General features: G+C 37.8%; 1 protein-coding gene and 1 long non-coding RNA gene across 5 annotated transcripts in view; one reads left to right on the plus strand and one right to left on the minus strand.

Annotated features, from left to right (window-relative positions):
* The window catches only part of LOC118280978 (catenin alpha), a 59,422-nt gene extending 44,767 nt beyond the window's left edge, over positions 1-14,655 (plus strand). The window contains exons 20-26 of one of the 4 annotated variants that reach the window (XM_050700445.1): positions 317-498; positions 3,825-3,930; positions 4,623-4,757; positions 5,470-5,520; positions 9,867-9,983; positions 13,008-13,174; positions 14,138-14,655. In XM_050700445.1, the coding sequence (XP_050556402.1) occupies positions 317-498; positions 3,825-3,930; positions 4,623-4,757; positions 5,470-5,520; positions 9,867-9,983; positions 13,008-13,172 (756 nt within the window). In that variant the 3' untranslated portion in view covers positions 13,173-13,174; positions 14,138-14,655. The remainder of the gene's footprint in view (positions 1-316; positions 499-3,824; positions 3,931-4,622; positions 4,758-5,469; positions 5,521-9,866; positions 9,984-13,007; positions 13,175-14,137) is intronic. The other 3 variants (XM_050700446.1, XM_050700447.1, XM_050700448.1) reach the window with 3 other exon arrangements.
* LOC126911768 (uncharacterized) overlaps positions 1-15,304 on the minus strand; it is a 28,599-nt gene extending 13,295 nt beyond the window's left edge. Inside the window, exon 1 of the long non-coding RNA XR_007706286.1 lies at positions 15,104-15,304. This is a non-coding gene — a long non-coding RNA (uncharacterized LOC126911768). The remainder of the gene's footprint in view (positions 1-15,103) is intronic.
* Positions 15,305-19,666: the final 4,362 nt, after the last annotated feature.

Raw genomic sequence — 19,666 nt, forward strand, 5'->3', positions numbered from 1 at the left:
GACAAATTAATTTGTTTTGTTTCTAGAGTTAAGATTAAAACTTTATTTACCGCCGTATTAATTATATGATTACTTAAACTATTCCTTAGTAACAATTTTATTCCATTTTCGTAGCATACCTACACATAGCACATTTCTGGTGAAAAAACACTCTAGTAAGAGTGCTTTTAGAGCCCAATAATCTTCTAGATCCTGTACTAAAATTCATTAGTCTAATAGATCAAAATTAATAAAGATTATATCTATACTTATAACGAAAACTTCACCACACCTAATACAACTACTAAAACAACCCTCCCCCTCTACTCCAAACCAGGAAGCGATGAGGAAAATGACAGAGGAGGACAAACGCAAGATTCTACAGCAAGTTGAGCTCTTCCGACGCGAGAAGATGACCTTCGACAATGAGGTGGCCAAGTGGGACGACGCCGGGAATGATATCATCATGTTGGCCAAGCATATGTGCATGATCATGTTGGAGATGACTGATTTCACCAGGTAAGGGGGTAGGAAAGGGTATATAAAAATATAATATGACTAAATTATAAATTATGTTATCGGCTTACTCACGTAATGTTTTGACGAGGAACTCGACTAGTTCCAAGCCATGCTAGAGGCTCATATTCATGAGCAGCATTCCGCGACACACGACGCGGCGATTGTCGCGCTGCTACTGACAACGATCGCCGCGTCGTGTACATAACATAATAATTAATTTAGTATGTCTCACGAAAGTTACAAAAACATTAATATGACTAAAAATCACGGTTTACTCACGTAAATTTGGCAAACGAGCAAACGAGTCACCTGATGGTAAGCGATCGCCAGAGGAGTCACAGGCCACAGGTGCATTGCCGGCCTTTTAAAAAGGAGTATGCTCTTTTCTTGAAGATTTGAAGGTCGTATCGGTTCGGAAATACCGTCGACGACAGCTCATTCTACAGTTTTGCTGTGCGAGGCAGAAAGTTTCGTGAGAAGCGCACAGTTTAATTTTTCTTTATGGTATAAGCCGGTAAACGAGCAGACGTATCACCTGGGGCCTTAGTCTGCTATTACAATTGTGTCACAATGGTCGATCACTGATCAGTGCGAGAGGGACGGAGCTATGTAGGTTGTATAGCTCCGTCCCTCTCGCACTGATCAATGATTGACCATTCTGACACAATTGTAATAGCAGACTAAGGCCCCTGATGGTAAGCAATCGCCGCCGCCCATGGACACTTGAAACATCAGAGGCGTTACAAGTGCGTTGCCGGCGTTTTGGGGGTTAGGATTTAAAGGTTAGTCGGGGAATCGGGGATTGGGAAGGGGGTCTGGTGGGCCTCCGGTTACCTCACTCACACAACGAAACACAACGTGTTTCGTTGTACAACCTCACACGCGTTGTTTGACGTCTGTTTTCTGCGAGGCCGTGGTATTACTCCGATCGAGCCGGCCCATTCGTGCCGAAGCATGGCTCTCCCACACTTAAAACTGTCTGCGGAGATTATGACAAACCCTCTTATGTAGAGGAGGCTCGTCAGTCCAGCAGTGGATAAAAAAAAAATTAAAAATTAAAAATTCTTTATTTGAAACAAGAAAAACATACAAAAACAAACAAGTTGAAACGATGATAACAGCAATAGTATTAAACTGTGTCGCAGTTATCAGCGCCCCTTTCCAGGTAAGAAAATAAATTGTACCAGTAACAAAAACCAAAGATGCGGAATTTTTTTTTAGTCTAATTAACAATTTAAAAAGAATCTAATGTAAGTATATTAAGTCTTTGTGTGATTAGATGAGTGGTTGTGTGTATGTGTACTTGTATAATTTGTGTATGTAACACATTCATCTGAATGTGTGTGTGTGTGTATGTTAGTGTATGTGTAAGGATGTGTGTGAGTTACAATTCCACTAGTTCTTCTGTTTCGTTATAATTTAATTGTTTTAGCCACATATTTAATTTGATTTTGAGTTTATTTCTAGTTAATGAATAGATATTTATTTCCTTATTTATTCTATTATATATTTTGCAGCTAATGTGTTTAAAGTGTCGGCGTGCCGCTTCAGTTCTGCGAACTGCTATGCCACATACCCTATCAGACCGGCGTTTTGTACTGAAGATACTAGGATCATAGGCAAGCTGGCAATGTTTACGAAGTATGGCTTGAAGTACAAATAATTGTCTTACAGTGAGAACCTGACACAGAGAATACAGAGCCTTTGTTGGGTATCGTATCGGTTTCTTCGCCAGAACCTTAAGTATAGCACGCTGTCCGCGTTCAACTCGTAGCATGGTCGTTTTATGAGTTCCTCCCCATACAACAAGGCAATAACCTAACACCGACTGAGCCAGCGAGAAGTATATTTTAATTAAGCTGTCAAAATCAACTACGGATCTAAGTTTCTTAAAAATATAAATAAGTTTCCTCAGTCGTGTAACTGTGGCATCAATTTGCTGTTTCCATTTAAGATGACTATCCACTAAAATACCCAAGTATTTAACAGTCTGAGTACTATCAAGTTTAGGACAGTCACAGCTTGTGTTTGACGTAGAGGTAGAACAAGTGTGGGCGCGGATCACAAAAGGAGTTGCTGGCTGACTAGAGCTATTTGGAGAAAATACAATGAATTTCGTTTTACTAGTATTTAGGGTTAAGAGATTTTTGGTTAACCATTTCGTTACAGAATTTAGGGCCAGTTCTGAGTTTGTTTGAACCCCACTCCAATCAACACCGTGAATTATTAGAGCTGTGTCATCTGCATAAGTAATAATTTTGCAGTTCGGTATGTTTAACTGACACAGCTCATTCACATATATGAGGAATAGGGTTGGGCCCAGTACACTGCCCTGTGGTACTCCAAAAGTAAGAGATTCTTCGCCACTTATGAAGTTTCCTATCTTAAGGGACTGTTTGCGGCCCGTCAGGTAACTACAAAACAAATCATATGCAGTACCGCGAATGCCTATGTTATTTAGCTTTGAAAGAAGCATGGGGACAGAGACAGTGTCAAAAGCCTTAGAGAGATCTAAAAATATACCAATAGTTTTATGTTTATTTTCGAAATTGTCTACAATTGTGTCGGTAAGTTCCAAGACAGCATCATCTGTAGATTTACCACGTCTAAAGCCGAACTGATTTGGTGCTAAGATCTGAAATTTGTCGAGGTATTTAGTAAGTCTAATATTAATTACTTTTTCAAAAATTTTTGAAAGTGTGGAGAGTATTGAGATTGGTCTATAGTTTGAGACACTGTCTCTGTCTCCAGCTTTGTAGATAGGATGAACAACCGCAGTTTTAAAAACAATAGGAAAGGTGCCTGTAGACAGGCATAAGTTAAAAATATGGACAAGGATTGGTATAATTGTATGTCTCGTAGCTTTCACAATAGCAGAAGTAATACCATCAAGACCAGCAGAACTTTTCTCTTTGAGACCCAGAATAATGTTTTCTAGCTCAGTATTGATGATTTGTATGTATAATTTCCCGTCCACAAAGTAAAAGCATTAATTTCAATTAATCCTAAATTAGGAACTTTTGAGACGTAAAATTGAACTGTCTATCAGTATGTGAAGCTAGGTGCTCGTTCCAAAGTGTAGCTTCGAATGGAGAAGAACGAGCAAGAAACTCCATCGTTACTCTTTTAAAAAAAATATTTTTTTCTTTTTTTTTTCTTTCTTTAACCGATGAGCATGCATAACAAGACTGATGACTGTTGATGAAACGAAAGAAGTGTGTAAGAACCGTGGCAATTGGCGTACCATTGTCTCTGCCTACCCCCATGGGAGACAGGCGTGAGGTTATGTATTTATGTATGTATGATTTTTTACTATCCCTCCACAGAGGGCGCGGTCCTCTCAAGACTACAATGGATGTCATCAACGCAGCCAAGAAGATCTCGGAGGCCGGCACCAAATTGGACAAACTTACCCGGGAGATTGCTGAACAGGTATGTTTGGATTTGTAGTACTGTGGGATGAAAACCTATGTGTTATTCCAGACCATAATCTACCCCTGTTTCAAATTTCATCCCGATCCCTTCAGTAGTTTTGATGTGATTTAGTAACAAACATACACATAAATTTTCGCATTTATAATTATTAACATATTTAAACAATATTATACATTAAAACGTTAATAGATATTTTATTATAAAAAAAAACAATGGGATCCCACTCATTATCAGATTCTGACCAGGTGGAAATTGGACCAATTCGAAGATATAACCTTTCTAACAAAATAAAATCATCAGACAGTAATGTCTAAATAATCTGACGGTTAATTAATAGCTATTTGTTATCCAAAATATTTGGAAAGATTTTGCAGCCATGCAACGTGGCGGGGGTTCGATTCCCGCACGGAACAACTCTTTGTTTGATCCAGAAATTGTTGGTTTGAGTGTGGGTGTCATGTGTATGTGAACTTGTATGTTTGTAAACGCACCCACGACACAAGAGAAAATCCTAGCACGGCGCAACGTTTAAAAAAAATCAAAATTCGTCCCATTTTGAGGATGTTGGTTAAAAGCAATTATTCTCAGTTTGTCCGCGACTATCTCGCGTTTTACTGTACCGATTTTGATGTAGTTTTCACAATAGTACCTTGTAAATAAGTTCTAAGTTTTATATTTTCCACCGCCAGTGCCCCGAATCGTCGACGAAGCAGGACCTGCTCGCGTACCTGCAGCGCATCGCTCTCTACTGCCACCAGATTCAGATCACTAGCAAGGTGAAGGCGGACGTACAGAACATATCCGGAGAGCTCATTGTCAGCGGGGTGAGTGCCTGTCTTATTACCGTAAAACGGGGTGAATAGAAACAAATCGGGGGTGAATAGGAACAACATTTTGTTGTAATCACGTAATTTAGAACTGTTTACATCATTTACATATTTTTAATTAATGTAATATTAAAACCAAAATATGAAAACAAACTAATAATCGTAATAAAAATTTTGTTTTTATTCACCCCTTCAGTTTCTATTCACCCCATTTCACCGTTATATATAAAAGCAACGTCAAGCCTTTTATCCCCGAAGGGGTAGGCAGAGGTGCACATTACGGCACGTAATGCCGCTATACAATGTACACTCACTTTTCACCATTTGTGTTATAAGTCCCCCTTCGGGAATAAAAGATGTGATGATATAAACAAAAAGAAATTATTACTTAAAACTAATTCATTAGCCATCTTCTCACTTAATTTTTAAAAGTTTATTGCTGAGTTGAGCTGGTGCAGTTGAAATATGATATGATCTTTATTTAGAAAGGAAAATAACGAAATGCAGTGCCACTGATACCCCGGGCGAAAATATTGTGGCGCCCACTTGAGGGAAGCAATATCAAGTGTTAGTTTTTTTGCTCAAAAACTATACATGCCAGGCAAAAGACTCCAACTATAGACCTTGGCACCCTCCCCCCCCGACAAATTGGGGGGGGCACGCAGGCACTGACGAAATGGTTGATGTTATATTCGAATATGTTCTACAGAATAACTCAGAGATGCAAGCCGAGAACAACAGTGGTATTATAGTGTCCGGGGTGAGTCACAAGGGGTGGTTACGGTTCTGTGATGTCTCATATACGTTTCATGGTTTTAAAACCGGTTATATTCGTCGAGGTTGCTTTAGTAATGTCAGATATCCGTCTTGTGGGCCCAGTAGGGCTGATGCCTGATCCGGAGCTGCGGACTACCTAACGGGTTCACCGGGGCTCCGGCTCGAAAAGCAGGAGTAGGAACGGGGTGGTTTTTAGTCAGTAAAAGTCTGACACTCCCTCATAAGGGGTGGTTACGGTTTTGTGATGTCTCATATACGTTTCATGGTTTTTAAAAGGGGGGATATTCGTCGAGGTTTTTTTACATTTGATGGGTCGACGTTTGTCCGCTATCTCACCTGATGGTAAATGATAATGCGGCCTACGGTGGAGCACGTCTGCCCATAAGCAACCTATTCACTCGGGCCTTGAAGACACCCAGGTTATACCCATCAGGAAACACAGACTCCGGCAAGGAGTTCCACTCCCTAGCAGTTCGCACAAGTAAGCTTGAAGCGAAGCGCTTCGTGCGAGTGGGTGGGATATCTATCATGAAACGGTGACGCCAGATATCCGTCTTGTGAGTTGCGTGATATAGGGATGATGACGGAGTATGAAAATTTAAATATCTATTTAGCCCGTCAGTTAGGTAATGGAAAAATATTAGACACGTATTTTTTTTATTTTATTGTAACTTTCGTGAGACATGCTAAATTAATTATGTTATCGGCTTACTCACGTAATGTTTTGACGAGGAACTCGACTAGTTTCAAGCCATGCTAGAGGCTCATATTCATGAACAGCATTCCGCGACACACGACGCGGCGATTGTCGCGCTGCTACGTATTTTTTTATTTTGTCGTATAAGGTAACAATACTTGGATAAAACGAATCAAACTTTAGGAGTGGGAGTCACTATCACTACATAGTATAAAACAAAGTCGCCCATTTTGTCTGTAGTCCCTTCGTATGCATAAAACTTTAAAACTACGCAACGGATTTTGATGCGGTTTTCACTAATAGAAAGAGTATTTTCTCCGACAGGTTTTTATATATAATTGAAATACATTGAAACTATATTAGCTGAGTTATAGCGATTTATGTCCAAGAAGTCAGAAAAAAATCTAATTGAAGATTGCATTTGTGCGTGCGCCGCTTATACCGTTGGATACAAGTAAGAACAATGTATAGCAAAAACATTGGTCTTTATTAGTTCTACAAAAAAGTCCGCGATGACATATATCCAGCTTTTTTATTTAAGTCACAAAAACTACTTTTCTGTATTAAAAAAACATTTAATTCGTTGGGTGATGTTTAACTGGTGATATAACCAATAATACATATATCCTTATCATAATAAGTAAGTTCATCATCACGAGCATTTAATTTAGATTATTTTTGCAGTTTACAGTGTGTTATTTAGACATATAGTTTAGGAGATATCACGATATTAGTATTGCGGCACGGTACGGGCCGGCCGCGGCGGCGGGGGCAGCGTCCCTATAAATAGCGCGTCGGCGGCAGCGGCTCCCCATTAGCACTTTGAAATTGGAAGCGATCGGACGCGTTTATTTATCGCAGCTCTTTGAGAAAAATAAAACGTGCTTTTCAGCGCGACAACAATAATTGTATGATAATAATAGGTATTGTATTCTAAGGTTAGTATTAAATCGCATTTATTTTTGATATTAATGTAAAAATTAAATAAGTTTAAAATGTAGGTACACAAAGTTAATCTTCTAAAAATTAATTGTTTTAAGTAAATAAAAAGTAAGTATAAAAAAGATAATTTAAAAAACTAAAAAACCCGACTGCGTTTCTTTATAAAATGAAAAACCTTAAAACAAGCAGCAGTCGGGACCCATTCTAGAAAGCCAACTAGCCTCACTAAGTCTTCATATTTAGAATGGGTCCCGACTGCTGCTTGTTTTAGGGTTTTTCATTTTATAAAGAAACGCAGTCGGGTTTTTTAGTTTTTTAAATTACCTTTTTTATTTTATTTTCTTTTAGTTTCATTATTTTTATATTTTGATATATCTAGTGTCACTCTTACAGTAAATACGAATCAAACGACCCCTATCAAGCTGAAATCCATCGAGTCGTTCAGGCTAGAGAGTGAGCAATATTCGAATTTGGCGCCAAAAATCCGCCATTTTGTTTTTTTTATTATTTTAATATATCCAGTGTCACTCTCACAGTAAATACGAATCTAACGACACCTCTCAAGCCAAAATCCATCAAGCCGTTTAGGCTGTAGAGCGTGCCAAACAATTATACATACATACATACATACATACATACATACATACATACATACATACTCTCGAAAAACATAACCCTCCTTCTGGCGCAGTCGGGTAAAAAGTAAAAAAATGTAGAATGTAAATAATTTAAAAAGTAAACAAGAAAATAATAGTTAGATGTATATGTATAACAAAAGTAGGTAAGTACATAAAAAAAAACAAAAAATATAAAAAAACGGTACATAAAAAATAAATAATATTAAAAAGTAGGTACTACGACTTTGATCTATACATATAAGACAAAAAAAAATCTGTACATTACTTAAATATTTTTTCCAAAAACTGATAGGGGGGCGATCAAAGAAGAGTCACAGAAACCAAAAAACATTTTAATATTTTAAACGCGGTTAAGGAAAGAGAAGTTATTGTGAATTGAAAATTAGTATCCAATATGTGTTGGTGCGTTGACTGTATTTGTCGAAGTAGCGGGATACACGCAAACGAAGTTGCGCGGGTCAGCTAGTTGAGTATAAAACGTACCTAGAAGTGACGTTACGCGATATTTCAAATCGATATATCTTCGAAAGTATTTGTTTCTATAAGAAAATAAAAAATACGTGTGTAATGTTTTAAAATAATCTACAAGACTGAAATTAAAATAAAAATTTGTCGTCTACCCTATTATTGTCTGTTGGCTTTTGTTGTGGCTGTTTATTTGTTGGGTTTACTGGTTAAAACAATCGTTGAATCTTCAAGTTTATGTCCTGCGTCTATCATTTAAGTCTCTCTCTTCCTATCGTTATTCCAACTATAGGTCGCACAAAGTCTTCTTTCATTCTGTCCTCACATTAAAAGCTCTAGAGGTAGATATTTCAAATCATCTGTATCGAAAAGCAGGAGTAGGAACGGGGTGGTGTTTAGTCAGTATGAGTCTGACCTTAAAAAATAACCTCGCATAAACTCCAGTTCATCCGTGATCATGGCGTTTGCAACTCTTAAGTGTGGGAGAACCATGTTTCGGCACTGCTGGGCCGGCTTGATGGAGTGATACCACGGCCGAGCAGTTCACTGACGTGAAACAACGCTTGCGTTATGTAAGTGAGGTTACCGAAGGCCCAATTACTCCCTTTTTCAATCTTCCTAATCCCCGATTTCCTAACAACCCTTTTTTTAAGGAGGAAAATCATGCAATGACTTCTCTCGCCTTAGGCGAGGTGCGAGGATTGTCAGACTCTTACTGACTAAAATCACTCCGTTTCTATCCCCAACAACCCTTAAATTCCTAACCCCCAAAAGACAACGCACTTGTAACGCCTCTGGTGTTTCAAGTGTCCATGGGCGGTGGCGATTGCTTACCATCAGGTGATCCGTCTGTTCTTTTACCGGCTTATACCATAAAAAAAAAAATCATTTTTTATCTGGTTCATCTGCCTTTCCACTGTTTGTCTAATATATGTTGTTGATTTAGCTACTATGTCAGTTATTTGGATATTGGTATTTATTTCTGTTTGGTATTGTCTGAGGAAGATTATTATGGAATAAAGAAATAGGAGTTGACACCTATTCAAGTCACTATTGTATTTCATTATAACTTTCGTGAGACATACTAAATTAATTATATTATCGGCTTACTCACGTAACTGTTTGACGAGGAACTCGACTAGTTTCAAGCCATGCTAGAGGCTCATATTCATAAGCAGCATTCCGCGACACACGACGCGGCGATTGTCGCGCTGCTACTGGCGACTCGAGTTTCGCGCCCATCGCGCCTTCTGCCTGGAATCAGGAGCGCCGGAAAGTAGCTTGAAACTAATCGAGTCATCACGAAGCCCAAGATCTTTCCAACGAATGCAAAACCGTGGAAATCGGTTCATGCGTTCTGGGGCCTTAGTCTGCTATTACAATTGTGTCAGAATGGTCGATCACTGAGCAGTGCAAGAGGGACGGAGCTATACAACCTACATAGCAGTGCGAGAGGGACGGAGCTATACAACCTACATAGCAGTGCGAGAGGGACGGAGCTATACAACCTACATAGCTCCGTCCCCTGGAGTTATAGCGTCAGGAAGGAAAACCCGACTTATTTTTTTATATGTATTATATTTGCAGTTGGACAGCGCCACCTCCCTGATCCAAGCAGCCAAGAACTTGATGAATGCTGTCGTGTTGACCGTGAAGGCGTCGTACGTGGCCTCCACCAAGTATACGAGGCAGGGCACCATTGCTGTAAGTAGCTATTTTTTTATATGCTATGTAGTTTAGAAATATATATTTATATATATGATATAACTTAAGGCTCAACTCACACCGAAAGAGCAAAGCCAGGATTCTCCAACCAGGCTATTTATTGGATGGGTCAATGTGAAATGAAATGAAATTAATTATATTGTTTTAAATAGGCTACATAAGAGCACTTATACACGTCAAGAATTATTGTATAAAAAATCTAGAAGAGGTAGAATTAAGTGTGTGGATGTGTGAGTGATTCATTATGCAAATGTGGGAAAGCCATGCTTCGGCACTGCTGGGCCGGCTCGACCGGAGTGATACCACGGCCTTATAGAAAACTGAGTGTGTGAGTGAGATAACCAGTGTCCCAATTACCCTCCCCCCTCCAAATCCCCGAATCCCTAATATTCTTCAAAATCCTAAACATTCCTGATCCCAATAACCCTCCCCCTCCAAATCCCCCCCGAATCCCCAACATTCCTGATCTCACGCGGTTAATGGACGTCCCCCCTACCCTCTAGGTGTTAAGGAAGCATGATATATAATCTAAACTAATATTATAAAGCTGAAGAGTTTGTTAGTTTGTTTGTTTGTTTGTTTGAACGCGCTAATATCAGGAAATACTGGTCCGATTTGAATAATTATTTTTGTGTTGGATAATGCATTTATCGAGGAAGGCTATGGGCTATAAAACATCTCGCTATGATTAATAGGAGCCGAACAGGGCGGGTGAAACCGCGCGAAAGTAGCTAGTACCTTATAAAGTGTATTCAGCTTTATAACTTATATTTGAGTGATACATGAAGCTTTGGTTATGCGCTTTTTGGAAACCATATAATCTTGTACTGCCTCCAGTGCCGGCTGCATAAAGTCTCAGGTTCGATTCCTGAAACAGTCTTAAATTATTGGTTTGCTTTTGAGATGATGAATAATAAAAGCGCAGATTGCAGATTTGAATTTTAAATAATGAAATTTAAATATGATAAAAAAATCGCTAATTAATATACCTTTTGCTTATTTTATCCGCTGACAGAATTATGTGAGTTGTAGATTGAATTCTATGTTGTGTGTGAATAGAGTTTATTATTGCATGCAACGGTAGTTGATTTGTACAGGGTTGTTTAAAAATATAGCCTTTCTTAATAAAAATGTTGCCCCTATCTAAAATTGTCTTCTGTGTCGCGGGTGCGTTTATAAACATACAAGTTCACATACACATGACACTCAGACCCGAAACAACGATTTGTGGACTGCTACACGTTGCGTCGCAGTCATAACGAGCAAACATATTTTTAAATGACCCTGTATAATATTATTTTACTGCATTATGTTAATGTTTTAAGTAGTATTTGTGTATAATGCATGATGCATGGAATAATGCATGATTATTTTAATTTTAAATAAACTAAATTGCATGGTAAATGGTAATGTATTGTAGTTTTATCATGTCCCTTAGTGTCGGGACAACATTTCAATAGACGTAGACAAACCGCATCAAAATCAATTCAGCCAAACGCGAGATAATCGTGCACGTGAAAAGACTCTACGATACAACTGTACAGTTGTATCGTACGGTGTATAGCGTGCGTTAGACTAATCAGGCACATTTTTGTTTTCACTAGATTTTAAAAAACACAATTTTTAATGTTTCCCATACAAATGTCACGCGTTTTCGTTTTTAAATTGTTGAACGTAAAACAAACTCGTAGTAAGGGTGTTACCACACCAATCGAGAGTCGATCAATGCCATCGATCGATGTTAGAATGGATTAGTCGACGTCGATCGATTGGTGTGGTAACACCCTAAGGCCCCTAATATTTAGTAGACACTCTTAATCTTGACGTTTAACATTAAAAATATTTTTTATATAATAGGTACTTGTCTTGTTATTAGTTTACTGTTTTATTTTCAAACTAGCACCTCATTGGTCGCAAGTATGACTGCAGCACCAATGTGTCTTTTTGTCAAATTTCTGTTTTTTTCTTAAGTAAAAATCACGGTTTACTCACGTAAATTAATGGAGAAAAGCTCTACTAGTTTCAAGTCAGCGTGACGCCTCGTCTGCGTACGCTGCTCATTCAAATTCAATGTCAAAATTATTTATTTCAAATAGACCGAGAAGGCACTTTTGAACGTCAAAGCAAATATTACAATTAAAAAAAAACAAAATGTCTGTCTGTCGGTCAGTCCTCTAGTTGCTCTATTTGCTCGTTCCAAAGTGTAGATTCCTATGGAGAAGAACGAGCAAGAAACTCCATAGGTTACTCTTTTTCAATCAGATTCACAACACATTCTTTGATATATCAAGAGTCTCTTGATAGAGAGTCCCTCTGAGACTCGAAACTAGTAGAGAGTTTCTCCATTAATGTACGTGATTTTTAGTTAATTTACTATGTTCAAAAATTTTTTTTAAACTGACATGGTCACTAACACTAACATTAGAAGTTAAGACGGGATATTTACCATGTGTATTTATGTCTGTGCGTTCATATAGCAGTAGACAGTGCCGAAATATCGGAAACGTACAGACATTAATAAATATGGTAAATATCCCGTCTTAACTTCTAATGTTAATTTAGTATGTCTCACGAAAGTTACTTCAGAAATATGATTTTCAATTATTAGGTTATCAGCTTACTCACATAAATGTTTGACGAGGAACTCGACTAGTTTCAAGCCATGCTAGAGGCTCATATTCATGAGCAGCATTCCGCGACACACGACGCGGCGATTGTCGCTGCTACTCTACTCTAGCATGGCTTGAAACTAGTCGAGTTCCTCGTCAAACAGTTACGTGAGTAACGTCCGAATACTCAAACGCTACTCAATTTTAAGTTGTACTTAATAATCGTGCTATCTCTGTCATTTTATAAAGAATTGATAGTGACAGAACTACATTTGAGAGCGTCTTAAAATTGAGTAGCGTTTGAGTATTCGGGCATAAGCCGATAACATAATAATTAATTTAGTATGTCTCACGAAAAATATATTTATTAATAATTTCTCTCAAAATGTTTCAGTCACCAATCGTAGTATGGCGTATGAAGGCTCCAGAGAAGAAACCTTTGATCCGGCCGGAGAAGCCAGAAGAGGTCCGCGCCAAGGTGCGACGCGGGAGTCAGAAGAAGCAGCCCAGCCCTATACACGCACTCGCCGAGTTTCAGAGCCCGGCTGAGAGTGTTTAGATGTGAGTTCGAAATAACATCTTATAATTTTTAGACTATTTCTATTGCTTTCCACATGTAAGGTTTTTTTTGTGGGGGGAAAATCATCCAATGACTTCTCTCGCCTTGGGCGAGGCGAGAGGGAGTGTCAGACTCTTACTGACTAAAAACCCCGTTCCTTCTCTTGCTTTTCGAGCCGGAGCCCCGGTAACCCGCTAGGTAGTCCGCAGCTCCGGGTAGGAGTGTACTAGTTATAGTAAAATATTGGTTATTGGTAATACCCGAGGATGTTGATAAGTTTTTTTATAATATAAGCCGGTAAACGAGTAGGCGGATCACCTGATAAGGTAAGCAATCACTGCCGTGTATGGACACTTGAAACACCAGAGGCGTTACAAGTGCGTTGCCGGCCTTTTGGGGGTTAGGGATTTAAGGGTTGTTGGGGAATCGGTGATTGGGAAGGGTAACCTCACTCTCACAATGAAACAAGGCTTTTCTGTGAGGACGTTTACGAAGTATGGGAATTATAGTAAACCGTTTCTTGAGCGGTTAGACCCAGATAGTGGTATCATTTATCAAATCTTTGTCAATCTGCAATCGCTAAGGAAATCGCCAAGTTTGGGAATTATTGTAATTGTGGGGATTATCTTAAGAGGCAGGGACCTAGTCAAGCATCTGATTTTTACTCTAGGTTCGACTCCTAAGTAGATACAACCTTAAAAGTGAAATAATGCACTATTATTAGAACTTATGACGGGATATTTACGTGATCATGGCGCTTGCAACAGTGCCGAAATATCGGAAACTCACCAAAGTGAATAAACATGGTAAATATCCCGTCATAAGTTCTAATAATAGTGTTAGTGACCATATCAGTTTAAAAACTGAAATAATGTAGTTCTTAATGTATGATATTAAATAGGTTTGTCTCCCTATGACAGTAAGTTAAACAATTTATTAATAATAATTATTTTCTCTTGTTCCAGATCACACATATAAAAATCACACTTTTATTTATTATGACATGACATATATGAAAACATTATATTATATTATAAGATCATATATATATTTATTAATATAGCGAAGAGATTTACAAACAAACATACATACATTTTACTTATAAATGTGAAAGTTTGTGTGTATGTTTGTCACTCAATCACGTCAAAACGGCTGAAGGAATCGGGATGAAATTTGGAACAGGGGTAGATTATAGTCTGGAATAACACATAGGATACTTTTTATGGCACAGGAACGCGAGCGAAGCCGTAGAGTACATATATAAACTCATGCTTTTGGCCAAACACACCACTTTGTCCCATGGCGGTGTTTAATTACATAGGACTCATAACATAATTGGTGAAAAGTGGGTGTTACATTGTATTTTCATTATAACTTTCGTGAGACATACTAAATGAATTATTATGTTATCGGCTTACTCACGTAACTGTTTGACGAGGAACTCGACTAGTTTCAAGCCGTGTTAGGGGCTCATATTCACGAGTAACATTGTTACATTGTATGTGTGCACCTCTGCCTACCCCTTTGGCGGGTAAAGACTGTTACAGTCTCTCTTCGCTATATTAAAACTATTAATTGTGTTTTTAAAATACTAAAAACACATACTTCACATTTTATTATAAAATATAGGGTGACTGGTAATTAGTGAACGATATTTAAACACGTGATTGTACTCATGATTACAAATCACAATAACAAAACAACAAAATTTCGCGCGCGCGTGCTTTCGCATGATCAGCTGTTAGCAGCGAGGCGCTCGCGTTATAGGAAGACTAGTAACTAAGTAGGTATTTTAGAACATTATTTACTTCACTTTGTTATTGCGATAAAAATAAAACTAATGAGTATACAAAAAAAGTTTCTTCGGGAAAGTTGTTTGTAATCATGAGTACAATCACGTGTTTAAATATCGTTCACTAATTACCAGTCACCCTATATATTTCATTATGATTCCATGTACTTCGATAGTATTAGAGACAATATATTAATAGTATTCCTTACTATGTAATAATTATTAGATATTAAAATTAATAGTAGATATGATATGCGCATTTTTACCCGGCATTTTGTAATATGTGACTAGTGTTCTAATACTAATGGCCATCCATTAATTACGTCACTCGTTTAGGGGGAGGGGGTCGACGAAGTGTAACTTTATGTGACATGGGGATAGAAGGGGGTCGACGAAGTGTGACAAGGGGGAGGGAGGGGGTCAACAAAGTGTGACTTAAAGGGAGTCTTTAATTTCGTGACGTCACATTTCAATTTTTATGATCTATCTAACTGTTATTTTATGTTGATTTTAATAAACAAGATTTAATTATGATGAAACAAATTTCGCAACTGCTGTTTTAATTAAATAATTATTTACTAGATGTAATTTTTAAATGTTATGTCACACTAGGAAGAGGGGAGGTCTCACAAATGTGACCAATTGTGACATGGACGGGGGAGGGGGTCAAATATCATGATATTCGTGTGACGTAATTTATGGATGGCCCCAAATGTTGCTTAATTTTAAGACGTTCTCAAAAACAGTTCTGTCTGTTACAAGTTCTTTGTAAAAAGAAAGAGATAGCACGATATATAAGAATTACTTAAAATTGAGTAGCGTTTCAGTATTTGAGCGTTGAAAATGTAAAATTGTGTGTTTTTCTTATTCCTATATTGTCGTATTGAAGATAATTTATTTATTTAACACTTTATGTACAAAACAAAGTCAAGGTCATGTTTGTTCAAATTATGCATGTATTATACATATAAACCATCCTCTTGAATCACTCTATCTATTGAAAAAACCGCATCAAAATCCGTTGCGTAGTTTTAAAGATGTAAGCGTACAAAGGGACATAGGGACAGAGAAAGCGACTTTGTTTTATACTATGTAGTGATTAGTATGGATAAATTAATACCATACATATAGAAAATTTTAAAAACGTCAAAATAGGGATAAGAGAAATGCATATATTAATATCAATATTTATAGGTACAATATATTTTGGGAATTATAGTATTTTCAAACTTTAAAGGAAAGTAATTGCTCCATTCATCATTTGGTTGAAAAACACAACTGAACAACTTAGTTTAATCAATCTTCAAGTTGGGTAAAGAATTATTGAGATTTTCGATACCGAAATTCTCAGTATTAAGCATGAAGCAAATACAAAGAGATGTCATAACTGGATTTCCCTTTAACATAACGCGTGACACGTTACGGGGAGCGCGGGACGTTACAAACCGCGCCCCTCTCTATGTCCCATCTAGCTCCCATACTACACACACTGCGCCAATTGTCCACATTGTAATGTGCCACTTGCTGAGTATAACCTATCTACTGTTTACTTATAATATCATTGGACAGGGCCGTGTTTGTGTCACAGTGCACAATCACATTATGGCATCTCCTCTTTGTACTTGCTTCATGGTTTACCCTTTCGCAGATTGAATTATTCAAATACATTAATTCCCAAAATGGTTTCGCCTATAATATTGACTAAAATAATCTATAAAGAATGCTTATTATTGTATTAAAATGGGTTTTAAAACCTGTAAATAAGTTGCATCAAAATTAGTTTGTCCAGTCAACTGATGGTAGCGAGGTTGACTTGTCAACGACACACGTACTTAGGTATCGTCATGAGCTAGTTTCTCTTAGTTCTTTAGCTTCCACCACATTCATACATCTGATGGTATACAGAAACTACAGAGCGCCACCTACTACGCTCCTTACATACTTCTTTAGCTTCCACCACATTCATACATCTGATGGTATACAGAAACTACAGAGCGCCGCCTACTACGCTCCTTACATACTTCTTTAGCTTCCACCACATTCATACATCTGATGGTATACAGAAACTACAGAGCGCCACCTACTACGCTCCTTACATACTTCTTTAGCTTCCATCACATTCATACATCTGATGGTATACAGAAACTACAGAGCGCCACCTACTACGCTCCTTACATACTTCTTTAGCAATTTCTTGCCCCAAAGTGATGCAACTTATTTTCAAAAACTTTTAAAACTCCAACTCTGTGTGATTGCGAAAGGTATATGACGGCAGCCAAATTTTTTTAGAATATATAATTATACCTATTATAACAGTTTTTAGGTAGAAAACTAAATAAACACTAGTTTTTAAGGAAACTTTGTATTTTAGGTTTATTATTCTTTAGTCTTAAGAGTTTTTTTTATAATAACTATCGTGAGACGTACTGCCTAAATTAGCTAAAAATCACGGTTTACTCACGTATGTTAATGGAGAAAAGCTCTACTAGTTTCGAGTCACAGAGGGACTCTTCATCATGAGCAGCGTGCGCAGACGCGGCGACGTCGCGCAGTCTACTGTCAGTATATGTATATTGTATAGTCTGTGGCCGACTGGTTAGACCGTGTTTGTCGACAGAGCTCATGATGAAGAGTCCCTCTGTGACTCGAAACTAGTAGAGCTTTTCTCCATTAATGTACGTGAGTAAACCGTGATTTTTAGTTAACTTAAGATTTCTTTTTTCAAAAAGTATATTTTTGATTATTTTCCCGACACTGCATTTTAATTTTATTTGGCTATGAAATTTAATTGATTGAATTTGATTGAACTAAATAATTTGGTGACTTTTGGTATTCGATACACACTGATACTTTGGTTAAACCTATTGGAATCCGGTTTTCAGCATAGAATTTTTCATGAAATATACCAGAATTTTGGTCTATATTTAATATTAGGGCAGCTAGAATATCTAAATACACTAATATGTGCTAGTAGAAGTGTATTATCTATAATTTTATTATAACTATCGTGAGACATACTAAATTAATTATTATGTTATCGGCTTACTCATGTAACTGTTTGATGAAGAACTCGACTAGTTTCAAGCCTAGAGGTTCATATTCATGAGCAGCATTCCGCGACACAAGCCTCTAGCATGGCTAGAAACTAGTCGAGTTCCTCGTCAAACAGTTACGTGAGTAAGCCGATAACATAATAATTAAGTGTATTATCTGTCCCCTTCACTCTCATGTAATGTGATAGAGACATCATTTAATCGAGGAAATAATCAAAAATATACATCAATAAATAAAAAGTATTATTTTTAAACGTATATAGGTAAGATTTGGCAGTTTTTTATATAAAGCCAACCAATTATTGAGTATATAGGTAAGTAAACAGAGATAGATTCAGTACATAGACAGTAACCATTGGTTGTCTAAAGCCGACTGAGTTACAAAAGATATGGCTTCGTTACAAAGCGTACAATTTAGTATAACATGCTTATTTAATGGGGGAAATATCATTTAATGACTCCTCCCGCCTTGGGTGAAGCGAGAGGGAGTGTCAGACTCTTACTGACTTAAAACCACCCCGTTCCTACTCCTGCTTTTCGAGCCGGAGCCCCGGTAAACCCGCTAGGTAGTCCGCAGCTCCGGATCAGGCATCAGTCCTACTGGGCCCCATCTGTGGTGGTCTGATGGCTCTTTGAGGCGCGCGCGGAACGCGTTCTGTAGGGCTACTCCGGTTCTCGAATGCGAAGTTTCGTTTAATATTCGGCCGTAGGTTTTATTGATTTACTAATAGAATTACTTGAAATAACGTTTTATTTTTAATTTCACATCAAAACCTATTTATTTATCTTCATTTCATTCGTTCATTTTTGTTCACGAAAGTTCGCAATAAATAGAATTGTAATATGCAATCTGCGAAGTTTTTTCGTTCGTTCGTTGAATTAGAGTAGGCCCCCTGGCATCAGCCCTATTGGGCCCCATCTGTGGTGGTCTGATGGCCTTTTGAGGGTCTAGTTCTGGTCGGGGGGTGAGCTACCCATGCTCACCGTCTGTAGGCCCGTGTCTACGGTGGCCTGAGGTCATAGTATAACAATAGCGAAGCGCTTCGCTTCAAGCTTCCTTGTGCGAACAGCTAGGGAGTGGAACTCCTTGCCGGAGTCTGTGTTTCCTGATGGGTATAACCTGGGTGTCTTCAAGGCCCGAGTGAATATGTTGCTTATGGGCAGACGTGCTCCATCGTAGGCCGCATCATCGCTTACCATCAGGCGAGATAGCGGCCAAACGTCGGCCCATTTAACATAAAAAAAGCTACTGTCTCTGAACTGAATCTATCCTTTTCTCACCTACATACTGAAGTGGTTTGCTGTAATTTTTAATATATAGACTTGCTTTACCCCGCGATTTTATATGGATATATTATGAAAATCCTCTCTTAGTGCCCCCCTACACTCCCCTAGCGCGCTACATGACAAAATTTTCAGATGTTTTTACGAATAATACAAAAATCCCATCGATTTTTCTAGCAATAAGAGTGGTTTTTGCATGAATTTTTAAATTTTTGACACTGTTTTGGTATTTAATTCTTTTTTTATACGGAAACGAAATTGTGATTATTTATTTTTTATTTTGTTAATTTTTAGAGACGTGTGTACCTACTGTGTAATGATTTTATATGGACGCTGAGATTTTCTACCGTTTTAAGTAGATTTTG

The sequence above is a fragment of the Spodoptera frugiperda genome, chromosome 19 (assembly GCF_023101765.2).
Source record: "Spodoptera frugiperda isolate SF20-4 chromosome 19, AGI-APGP_CSIRO_Sfru_2.0, whole genome shotgun sequence".
Lineage (NCBI taxonomy): Eukaryota > Metazoa > Arthropoda > Insecta > Lepidoptera > Noctuidae > Spodoptera > Spodoptera frugiperda.